Consider the following 12,767-nt stretch of genomic DNA (forward strand, 5'->3'; position numbering starts at 1 on the left):
ATGTTCTGTTAGGCTTCTTTTTATATCTGAATGGCTTTTCGAACAATAACTTCTTTCTCATTTTTTATTCCATCCTTTTTTATGTATAAGTTTTTAAAATATATTTTATTGATTATGCTATTTGAGTTGTCCCATCCCCCCATTATTTCCCTCTGCATGCACCACTCTCCCACCCCATTCCCCCTCTTAGTTCATGTCCATGGGTTGTATGTATAAATTCTTTGGCTTCTCCATTTCCTATACTGTTCTTTACATCTCAATGGCTATTCTGTACTTCTTATTCCCTGTACCTTTTCCCCCATTCTCCCTTCTCCCCCTCCTGGCTGATAACCTTCCATGTGATCTCCATTTCTGTGATTCTGTTCCCCTTCTAGTTGTTTGCTTAGTTTTTTGTTTGTTTGTTTGTTGGTTTGTTTAGGTTCAGTTGTTGATAGTTGTAAGTTTGCTGTCATTTTATTGTTCATATTTTTTACTATCTTTCTTTTCTTAGATAAGTCCTTTTAACATTTCATACAATAATGGCTTGGTGATGATGAACTCCTTTAACTTAACCTTATCTGGGAAGCTCTTTATCTGCCCTTCCATTCTAAATGATTGCTTTGCTGGATAGCGTAATCTTAGATGTAGGTCCTTGCCTTTCATGACTTGGAATACTTCTTCCCAGCTCCTTCTTGCCTGTAAGGTTTCTTCTGAGAAATCAGCTGATAGTCATATGGGAACTCCTTTGTAGGTTACTGTCTCCTTTTCTTTTCCTGCTTTTAAGATTCTCTCCTTCTCTTTAATCTTGGGTAATATGATTATGATGTGCCTTGGTGTATGCTTCCTTGGGACCAACTTCTTTGGGACTCTCTGAGCTTCCTGGACTTCCCAGAAGCCTGTTTCTTTGCCAGATTGGGGGAGTACTCCTTCATTATTTTATCAAATAAGTTTCCATTTTCCTGCTCTTTCTTTTCTCCTTCCGACACCCTTATGATTCGGATGTTGGAATGTTTAAAGTAATCCTAGAGGTTCTTAAGCCTCTCCTCATTTTTTTGAATTCTTGTTTCTTCAAGTTTTAAATATTTTATTTACTTTTAGAGAGGGGAAGGAAGGGATGAGGAGAGGGAGAGAAACATCAATGTGTGGTGGCCTCTAATGTGCCCCCAACTGGGCACCTGGCCCACAACCCAGGCATACGCCCTAGACTGGGAAACAAACCAGCGATCCTTTGGTTTGCAGGCCGGCACTCAGTCCACTGAGTCACACCTGTCAGGGCTGTTTCTTCATTCTGTTCCGGTTGCATGTTTATTTCTTCCTTCTGCTCCAAATTGCTGATTTGAGTCTCAATTTCCTTCCCTTCACTTGTGGTTCCCTATATATTTTCCTTTATTTTGCTTTGCATAGCCTTCACTTTTTCCTCCATTTTGTGACCATCCTCAACCATTTCTGTGAACATCCTGATTACCAGTGTTTTGAACTATGCACCTGATAGGTTGGCTATCTATTCATCACTTAGTTCTAGTTTGGAGCTTTGATCTCTTCTTTCATTTGGGCCATATTTCATCTGTCTTGGCACATCTGTTATGTTGTAAGGGGCGGAGCCTTAGGTATTCACCATGGCAGGGCAACCTACTTCACTGTGTAGTGACGCTGTATGTGAATGAGAAGTCACAGAGGGAACAATTTCTTGGCTCTTGCCTGCTTTCAGTCACTTCCCCCGCTACCCACAAGCAAATTGGGTGCTGACTCCCAGGTTGGTGGGTTTGTATACATTCTAGAACCCTGTGGGTCTCTCCAACAGCTCTCCTGTGAGGCTAGAAGTTCCTGCTGCTGCTGCAACCCCCACAGGTTTTTACCACCAGAGGTTTTGAGGCTTCATTTCCCTGCCCTGGAACCCTGGGCTGCACAGTCTGTCTCACTCCCTAGTTGTTCCTCCTGGTTTATCTGCATGTGATTGTGGGAACTTCCAGTCTGCCAGCTGCCACCTTGCCCACCTGGTTCTCCAGCTGCTGCCTTGCCCTGAGTCCTCTCTGCCCCAGCTACCTGTCTCTGCCCCTCCTACCAGTCTTAATGAACATTTCTTCTTTAACTCCTTGCTTGTCGGACTTCCATACAGTTCAATTTTCTGGCAGCTCTGGTTATTTTTTGTTTGTAAATTTGTTGTTGTCCTTCTTTTGGTTGTGCAAGGAGGTAAAATTGTATCTACCTATGCCTCCATCTTGGCCAAAAGTCTCTCATTCTTTATTTTTTTAAACATATAGAGACATTTTAAGTTTTTATCAGATGATTCTTTACTCTCAAGTCCATAGTGTCCTTTAAACGTTTTTTAGCAGTGTGTATCTCTCTTGCACTGTCTTTATTTTTCCTGCAGATTCTCAGTACCAGCTTCTAGTTTATTTATAGGATTGATGATTTTTTACTGTGAGCTCATATTTGGCTGACCTTAATGTTGTATGGAGAATTCTGATGGCTGAAACTACAAATGCTTCCTCTGCAGATGATCTGAGTTTGTTTCTTGTGGGAGTGAAGTACTGTAACTGAGGACCATGATAGTCACTGTAACCACACCCAGCTTTGTGCAAGACTATCTAGTTTGTTTTTTTAGCTTGTTAGAGCCTCAGAGTTCACTGGGCTGATCCCAGCATTGACATGAACATTTGGCCCTGAGACAACTATAGCTTAAGGAATGACTTATAGCTCAGAAAACTCCATTACAGTTTCAACTATTTTATCTGCTTCTGTATATGCATATGTTTATCTGCTTATGTATATATGCCCCTCAAAGATTCTCTTACTTTTTGGGGGTCCAACAATGCATTAAAAATTATGCTTTTCTGACTTATCTAGAATTTGTTTGTTCTGTAGTGAGAGGACCCTTAAGACCATCTGGTCCCTATACCAGTAAAAGTGTAAATCTTCTAACCTTTATAGATAAGAATCTTATTTGTAGATAATAATCTAACTTAAATATTTAATTGGCTATTACTACATGATTTTTTAAAATCAAATGAAATGCCAAAGATAAACTGATCATTTTTCATATAAAATTAAAAAGATTTTATATTTGGGTGTTCTAAAATTTTTCTAAGTCTCTAATGCTATCATGAAATCATTTGCTATGTCTAAAAAAGAAAAAATATAAATTTCATAGTTAAAATTCTCATTATTACTATAGCTGCTCAAAATGCTGAACACATTCCAAATTTAGCCTAATACATCCTACACACATGATTACAAGATTCTGTTCAATGATAAAAATTGCTGGCTTAGAAAATGAAAGTATATCTACACTCCCACATATAGCTAAACTGGCTTAATTCCACAGATGAGAATCTAAAACCTGTTTTTGACTATGTGGATCCTGAATAATGTGTCAATAATTTTCTTTACCCACTTTCAAATGAAGTGTTAAATAATACTTATGATTATATAGTCATACTCTAACTCAATTGGTTTTAAAAAATACCTAAATTTTTAATGTCTAAAAAATAAAGTCTAAAATACCAATTTAAAATCAAATTGTTATTCATTCAAGTAAACTATAGATAAATTATAGATAATACAATATAGAAAGGAAAAACATATATTCCATATTTAAATGTCATAAATAACAAATTTGATTAATAGGTATCAATGTGTTTTCAAACTGCCTGATGAATAGGTATGAAAATAAGCTAATTTTATAAGTTTACAAGGTATTTGTTAAAGCAGAAGTAAAATTAGTTATCTTAACTAAGGAAAAGCTTTGAAAAGGTTCTACATTTAATTTACATTCCTAAGATTTATTATAGACAACATAATTGGTCCAGTTCTATTTTATACTCAACCCACTTGTATACACTTTGATGTAGTCTTTATAATGATGAGCATCATTACTGCAAGAGCTTCTGAACTAATAAAACATCACAGAACCTACCATCAGGTAAAATTTTCTTCTCTTCTTGAATATTCTTTAATATTAGCCTCTGAATACTACTAATATGTACTCTGTCATCTGGAATAAAATATCTTGCAAACATCAAGGCAGACTTAAGCAATATTAATTTGAATAGAAAAGATTTTAAAGTAAACTTTTTCTTGGCCTAATAAAAGAGTATAAATGACTTTTAACAATTCTCACAAGATCTCATAGACCAGAACTAAGGAAAATCATTTTCATTGTTTTTATGGTTGCAAAATTAACAAATGTTAAACCATAAACCCATGATTCCTTAGTAAAGTGAGACATACAAATGGGACACATTCATAGTAAATCCTTGATAGTGTCTTATTTAAGGAAGCATCATTTCTTAAATTTCCAATACTCTGAATGAATTAATGTACATGCATATCATGTTATTAGAACTGTTAAACAAAACTGACTGCCTTTTTTAAAAAATTGATTTGAGAGGGAGGGAGGGAGGGAGGGGGAGGGAGAGGGAGAGAGAGAGAGAGAGAGAGAGAGAGAGAGAAAGAGAGTAAGAGAGATAAGTTTGTTGTTCCACTTATTTATGCATTCATTGGTTGATTCTTATATGTGCCCTGACCATGAATCCAACCTGCAACCTTGGCGTATTGGGGCAACACTCTAACCAACTGAACTAACTACCCAGCCACAGTCAAAGCTGACTTTTTTACATGGCAGGATTCTACATTACCTAGATTAACTAGCACAAGAAAAGTTTAAGATCCCTAGATAAAAATTTCAAGTTTTAAAAACAAAAGATTGAAATAATTATGATAGCAAATTATTAAGCCATTCTTTGAATTAAGTCTATATTATTTCATTTCCTTCAGAATACCACAGTTTAGTAAGTAGTATTACCATCCTCACTTGATATTTGATGTTCTGAAAGATTACAGAACCTACCCATGGTTGCATAAGCAACAGAACAATGTTTAGCTCTGTCCGTACCAAGGTACAAGGCCCCAGTTCACTCTACTATCCTGCCTTTGGCACTACTTAACTAGGTATTCAGAAAGGAAACCTTTAAGATTTGCCTTTCCCAATGCTAAAAAAACTATATCTAATCTTACAAAGACATTTTAACACATTTTAAACACCTGGGTTAACTATAACATATAAATATTAAATAATAAGCATGGCAGGGCTTTATTTCTATGGACAAAGTCTTAGAACCTTAATTAATGAAGATATTTTTACATGAACTAATTTTTGAAAAATCTATAGGGAAATACAAATTAAAACAATGAGATACTACCACTCACCTATTAAAATAGCTAAAATCTAAAACATTGAGAATATCAAATGCTGGTGATGATGGAACAACAATTCTGTTTTCTTTGCTAGTCAGAATACAAAATGATACATCAGTGTTGGAAGATAGTTTGGTGATTTCTTACAAAGCTAAATGTGGTCTAACAATATGATCCAGCAAGCTTATTCCTCAGTATTTATTCAAGTGTGTCAACAACTTATTTCCACACAAAAATCTGCATATGAATGTTTACAGCAGTTTTAGTCATAATTGCCAAAAAAATGGAAGCTACAAGATGTAGCTTTCAGTAGGTGAATAAACAATGTACATCCATACAGAGGAATATTATTCAGTAATAAAAACAACTGAGCAATCAAGCCACAAAAATACGTGAAGGAACCTTAAATGCAAATTACTAAGTGAAGTAAACCAGTCTGAAAAGGCTATCTACTATATGGTTCTGATTATATGACATTCTGAAAAAGGCAAACCAATAAAGACAGTAAAAAAATGAGTGCTTATCAGGAGTTAAGGAGAGAAGTGGGAGAAGAATGAGTTGCGTAAGGGATTTCTCGGGAAGTGAAACTATTGAACCCATTTTGTGTGACACTAGAAAGATGGATACATGACACTATACATTTACGTGATGCATTATGCACCTTGCACTGGTGGGGCACATTTGTTACAAATGATGAACCATTATTAATTAATTCAGTATTATTAACTAAAGTCCGTAGTTTACATTAAGGTAATAAGCTCACTGTGTTGTACAATTCTGTGGGGCTTTCATAATGCATAATGGATGTTATGATAACCTAAGTAACAGATGTACTTTCTGCTCAATTTTTATAAACCTCAAGCTGAAGTGAAAACTAAACACTATTAATTATTTTAAAATCCATAGGTTATGAACTACAGCAAAAGGATAATTATAAAAATTATTCAACAAAATAATATGCAAAATAAGTTTTTTGTAAAAATAACACAAGTTGGAAAGAATAAATCAAAATATGGAAATTCCATCACAGTTTATAGAGAAATACATAAGCATTAAAATAAAATGTTTTAAAAACAAAGAAACTTGAGAAATGGATTCTTAATTTTCCTACTGACATGAAATTACTAGTGTAACTTTGTTTTTATCCCATATTATAAATGAAGGAGAAACTATTTATTAGTTTAACTTTTAGTGAATTTCAAAATATGTACTACTCCTTACAAAAATTTAATACATAAATATTTTTAAAATCTGTTCTATGTAAATGTCATTTAAAAAAGATATTTACTAGAAATAATCTCCCTAGGAAAAAAAAAGAATTAATTTCTAAAAAGAAAACACATAGCATAATTCAATATTGTTTTACCTTAAATTATTTACACATTTTGTTTTTCTACCAAACATTCACAGGTTTAAAAGGCTAAACCACTAAATTAGAGAGAATTTTAATACCAGGATATATCCTTCTTAAAAATCTTGAAGATGCAAAAACTTGTAGTGCATGAACATTCTGCTCACAATCTTTTCCTCAAAAAGAGATTAACAGATGATGTCGAGATCAGATCTTGACCTAGATATTGTTCTTGACACCAGAAATTGTTCTTGACACCAAGACATCAGAAATATATAAAATCACCTACAAAGGTTTAACATTTCCTGAAGATTTTAAGGGTTACTATGTAGAGCCTCAAATCATTCTAAAAATCTGATGCTTTAAAAAAGGTTTTACTGCCATCAAACATTATTTTAACTAAATAATGTTTTAGGTTAGTTAGAAATTTAGCAAAAATATTTGTTTATAGCTTTATAAATGAAGACTATTTTAAAGAAATTATAGTAAATACAGTGAAATGTATGTGCTATCTTTGTAACATATATAACAGATATTTTCCTTGCCCTGGAATTCCCAAGCAACAGCAAAATCTGCTTCTTTGTTGGTGGGAATGCAAAATGATACAGCCATGCTGGAAGACAGTTTTGCAATTTCTTACAAAGCTAATAAACATGACTATAGGGTCAAAAGTAATTTTAGACTCTTCATGAAAGGCTGATTTTTTTCTTAATATAGGTAAGTACATAGAATTCCAAAAGGAACTTTTTTTTTTCATAAATAATACCCTAAAAGAATAAATATCAACTAAACTGGAAATCTGCTTTAAAATTTACATATAAATATAAAGATGTGTATTATGTATGTTTGTAAACTTAAACAGATCGAGAGCAATGTTTGAAAAAGCAATCTTTGTTATATTTTACTCAACAAGAAATGTTGTAAATAAATGAAAAGGGTCGCTGAGATGAAATCGCATGTTCCTATTTCCTGTTTAATTGGTGACAGTTCACACACCTTCAACCCTGACCCACGTGGACTGCCAGTGTCCACTCACTGGGACAACTTCATCCTGATGCCAATCAATACAAGCTTTTAACGCTGAAACTTTGCTTGACGCTGTGCTATCGCAAACATAAAGCCTTTTCAAATGGCACTATTCCTTTTCTGTCGTTTTTTAGACTCTCTTAAATAAAATGATTTCATTATAATTGTTCACATGTTGTTAGAATATTAAGTAAAGAAAAAATATACAAAAAGAAACAAAAAATATACAAAAGATTAGCCAGTGAAGGCTTAGAACCAAGACACCCCACATAAAGACTAAATTAATCTGTGGAGAGAGATGACCAAAATCAGGAGAAATGAGTGATAATAGTTCATGTGCAGCAAGTAGCTTGCCTATAAAAATGAAGACCTGATATCAGTAATCCCTTCTACTAGAAAATGTAAAAACTGATAACTATACAAATCGCCAAAGGCATCCTATTGTTTCTTTCAGACAATTAAAAGCCAAATTCGAAGCAGAGTAATGTAAGTAAGTATGTACTAATGCATTAAGTATATGTGCAGAAAAAGTTAACATAGCAGATCTGTATTTTAAAATACCTGCTAACAGTCTGATCCTTGCCTGGCAGGAGACTTGGGTTTTGAGAGGGTCCGCATGATTCTCTGACAGGATATAAAGTATTTGTAAAAATAATGTGGTTTATGCTGAACACCTGTTTTTCTTTGGAGGGGTCTAGAATTTTGGTACATGCTAGACACTGACTTCTGATGAAAATCCTGGCCTGCTAGGCTCAAAACGAGATTCCCTGGAAGACAGCACTTCTTGCATGATGTCAGAACCTATGGCCGAAGAATGAGGAGTGTTCTAACTCCAGTGGGAGAGGACCCTTGGAAGTATGCACCTGGCTTCCTCTGGACTTCACCATATACCTGCACATTTTCCCTTTGCTAATTTTGCTCCATATACTTTCACTATAATAAATCACTGCTGCCAGCATGACTATCTGATTAGTGCAGTGAAAGCCTCTAGTAAATCACCAAAACTTAAGGTACTTTTGGAAATCTCCAACATGATATATAAAATATTTAAAATTTTGAACTACAAAGGAAACTACTTACACCATGACACTAGAACATTAGAGAAATTTTTTCTTTGGAACCCCAGGTGTTAGTATTTAATAATGAATCATCAGTTATTCTATTAGCCATTATCAAAAATATATCAAAATGAATGAATAAAATATAGTCAGGGTTTCCTAAGCACAGAATGAAATCTTATTGCTCATGAGGCCAGCAGATATGTGGACAACAGGAGGGGGATTTCAGAATTTAGAACATGAATATAGCAATGTCCCGTTTAGGAGACATTAACAACTGAAGGGATCCTACCATCTTCAGTGAAGGCTTTATAAGACATTATAATAACCACTAAATAAATCCCTTATTTACCAAAATGTTTCATCTTACTCTTGAGTAGAACTTTAAAAGACATTTATAATAAATCATTTATATTAAAGAAAAAGGGAAAATATTATATGAATTTCAGAAATTATTCTATAAATAGTATTACGCAAGAAGCCACTCAATAAACAAATGTGTTTATACATATATTGCCTAAAATATTTGTGGTTTTCAAGAAAAACACTTATTTTACTATAGCTATTTGACATGTAGCCTCACTGTAAGATAGAAACACAAATAACACTCACTATCTCCTTACATTCTTCAATGAAAAGACAAAGATATTTTCATGTAAACATACCTTAACTATTTCTTCAATGAAACAAATGTGAGAAACAGGATCTCTCTTCTTGGCTAATATTTTTTGTAGATGTTGAACCTAAAAAGGGGAAGAAAGGCAAAATGTATGTAATTGGGGTTTTCAAATGAAACAAGTGGAAAGAGCAGGCACCAGAAAAAGCAAGGGAAGGGAAATGACATTTTGCCAGAAGCTTTCCATACATGATAATTAGCTAAATGAAGTTATTTTGAATGCTCAGAGATTTTAAGAAACCTGCCCTAGGTCACAAAACTTGAAATGCCCTGGAGTTAATCCATAATTAATGTTCTTCTCACTCTAAAAAAAACTTACCTGTCCACAGACAGTACAAATATGATCCATAAGTTTCTCCATATTGGTCCAGAGGGAAGCACGAAAAGCAGCTGTGTTTCCTGGGGCTGGCAAGGTGGATCGTCCAGGTCCCCCTATTCATATGAGTGAGAAAAAAACAGAAAAAATAAGATTCTCCAATTATAACAATTGTATGTTATTATAAAAAGCTAAAAAATTAGGAGTCCCTTCTTTCAGAAATAATTTCTTATAAGTAACATAGTAACAAATGTTAGCCTTTTTTTGTTTTAGAAAGAAAGGGAGGCCCTGGATGGGTGGCTCAGTTGGTTACAGCATCATCCTGATACACCAAGGTTGTGGGTTCAATGGTCAGAGCACATACAAGCAGCAACCGGTGAAGACATAAATAAGTGAGGCAACAAGTCATTTCTCCCTCTCTCTCCCTCTCCCTCTCTCTCCCCTGCTTTCTCTCCTTCTCCCTCTCTGTTGCATGCACACAGGTAGGAAGGATAATACACACACAAAAAAAATGAATGAAGATGGTTTCCCAAAAGGGGGAGTGGAAGTGGTGGAATGTAGTACCCAGATGAAAGCAATAGGCAAGAACAGGTAGTAAATCTTTGTGAGACATATAAATATTTTAGATATTTCAAAATAAGTTGAATTTTAAAAGGATGAAAAAGCAACTCTAAAACTAAAACTAAATGCAAATAAGTCAGAAACAAAACTAATCATACTTCAAATTGCTAATGTAAAAACACACAGGGTAAAACAAATAGTTGGTGTAAATTATTTATTTATTTTAAAGATTTTATTTATTTATTTTTTAGAGAGGAGGGAAGGGAAGGAGAGAGGGAGAGAAATATCAATGTGTGGTTGCCTCTCACCTGCCCCAACTGGGGACCTGGCCCACAACCCAGGCTTGTGCCCTGACTGGGAATCAAACTAGAGACTCTTTGGTTCACAGGCCTGTGCTCAATCCACTGAGCTACACCAGCCAGGGCAGTGTAAATTTTTTTTACTCCTCACTCGAGGCTATGTTTATTGATTTGAAGTGGAGGTATAAGGAGGGTGGGGAGGGAAGACAGAGAGAGACAGAAACATTGATCAGTTTCCTCCCCTTCACACCACAACTGGGTATAAAACTTGCAACCTAGGTGTTGCCCCTGACTGGAAATCAAACCCACAACCTTTTCATGTACAGGATAATGCTCCAATCAACCAAGCTACCTGGCCAGGGAAATTCTAGTATTTTTTAATTATAGAACCCTGGTAAAATATGTTTTAGGGGCAAAGAGAATTACAAAGAAATACTGTACTTAATAGATTTGATGTTGGAGATAGTATTGATGTAGTAATCCTGAAACTAGGTTAGGTGTATTTTAGAATAGAACAAATAAAGGTTCTCAGTGTAAACAGAAGAAACATACAAATATACTAAAGGGATTACAGGTATTTCTCAGTTCTGTCCACTAAAAGAACAGAAAGACAGGACTCAATAGATATGAGCACACCTAGTGCCCACATTTTGATTCGTATGCACTATTTCCTGATAAAAGAAACCAGTGCCTATTGAAGAAAAGGGGTGATTCCATATCTGGAGCAGTGAACACAGAAGGTGAATGTATACATTCTGGGCCAGAGAGCAAAGAAGTGTTCCAAGTCAAATGGAGATATGTCCAAGGACATAAGAACTTGATGACAGGAGGCTTGCATAATATAAAGTTGGGAATATTTGGCCATACAAAATTTCATTGATCATAATGGATTATAAAACACTAATAATTGATGAGTTCATAGTAAAAAATCATGTTTAAAAGGATGAGAATTGCTATTTACAGAAGAGAGTCAGTTAATAAATGCAGATGAAATGACAGAATTAAAAAACTCCCCATTTTGAAACTACTAGTAAAATAATTGAGAGAAAGATTATAGTTGAGCACTAAAACATTGGGAGAAATGTTACAGAAAACAGGATATTCATATGGTCTCAAAGTATGTGCTACAGATTACTAATTACAAAGAAAAGCGAGTACTTTTACAGAGCAATCTGGCATACACCACAGTAACGAAGTGATTTCATTTAGCATCTGTAATTATGAGACAGACTAACATATTTCTGGTGCTTCCTGATATAATGTAATGAGGAATACACATTACCACTTTACCATTTTGTTTACTCTGTATGTAATCACGAAGAAACAATCAGATAAATCCAGACAAATACAGATTGTGGGGCTCTCCAAACGTGTTAATGTCATAAAAGATGAAGAAGTCAGTGGGGTTTCTGATTACAAGAGAGTAAAGGGGCAAGATAACCAATAAGCATAATGTCACATTGGTTTAAGTTGGGAGAAAAAAGAGTTATAAAAATCATTTTGGGAAACAACTAAAAATGTTGAATATGAATTACTTGTTAAATAATATTAGTGTATCTGTTAAATTTCTGGAGATTGATGTCTAAGAGTGTTACTGTATTAAAAACACACACAGCTATTTGTACAGGTTTAAAATGCTTCAACACAAAAGGAAGGAATTTTAATCTCAAATTGAAAATTATAAATTTCACCTGGCTGGACTGTGAACCAAAGTGTCACAGGTTCGATTCCCAGTCAGGGCACATGCCTGGGTTGCAGGCCATGGCCCCCAGCAACCGCACATTGATGTTTCTCTTTCTCTCTCTCTCTCTCTCTCTCTAAATAAATAAATAAATTTAAAAAATCTTTAAAATCTTAAAAAAATAAAATAAAGTGGGTTAGTTAAAAAAAAAAGAAAATTATAAATTTCAAACCAAACTCAGCTTAAAAACCAGGCAGTACAAGAACTTATCAGTGACTAGATGGTCTACCCTGCGTTAAAGAAGGGCAAAAAGCAAGAAAACCACAGGCTGTGTTTGTAAGCTCCTTTCTTCAGCTTTTCAACGATTCTGTTTAGAAAAGAATTACATGTACCTTTAGTAAAAAGATGCTCTGATAATTTTTACTCTGGTAATTGCAAAGCAATAAAAAAAGAAAAACATTGAAAAGACATACTGGCTTTAAAATATAACTCCTGTTTGAAGTCTAGGTCTAAATAACTTTTAAATTATTTGCACTGTTTTGCAAAGAACATTAAGGAAAAATATAAAGAGAGTAGAGCAGTAATACTGAAACAATATGCAATTTTTTTCATGTCAAATAAAGA

The 12,767-nt window shown here is 34.4% G+C and overlaps 1 protein-coding gene across 2 annotated transcripts in view; it reads right to left on the minus strand.

Moving 5' to 3' along the window:
• COG5 (component of oligomeric golgi complex 5) overlaps positions 1-12,767 on the minus strand; it is a 363,376-nt gene that overhangs the window by 148,946 nt on the left and 201,663 nt on the right. For both annotated transcript variants that reach the window (XM_028525999.2, XM_036010775.1), the window contains 2 exons: positions 9,606-9,718; positions 9,276-9,353 (listed from right to left, as the gene is read on the minus strand). In XM_028525999.2, the coding sequence (XP_028381800.2) occupies positions 9,276-9,353; positions 9,606-9,718 (191 nt within the window). The remainder of the gene's footprint in view (positions 1-9,275; positions 9,354-9,605; positions 9,719-12,767) is intronic.

The sequence above is a fragment of the Phyllostomus discolor genome, chromosome 10 (assembly GCF_004126475.2).
Source record: "Phyllostomus discolor isolate MPI-MPIP mPhyDis1 chromosome 10, mPhyDis1.pri.v3, whole genome shotgun sequence".
NCBI classification, from domain to species: Eukaryota; Metazoa; Chordata; class Mammalia; order Chiroptera; family Phyllostomidae; genus Phyllostomus; species Phyllostomus discolor.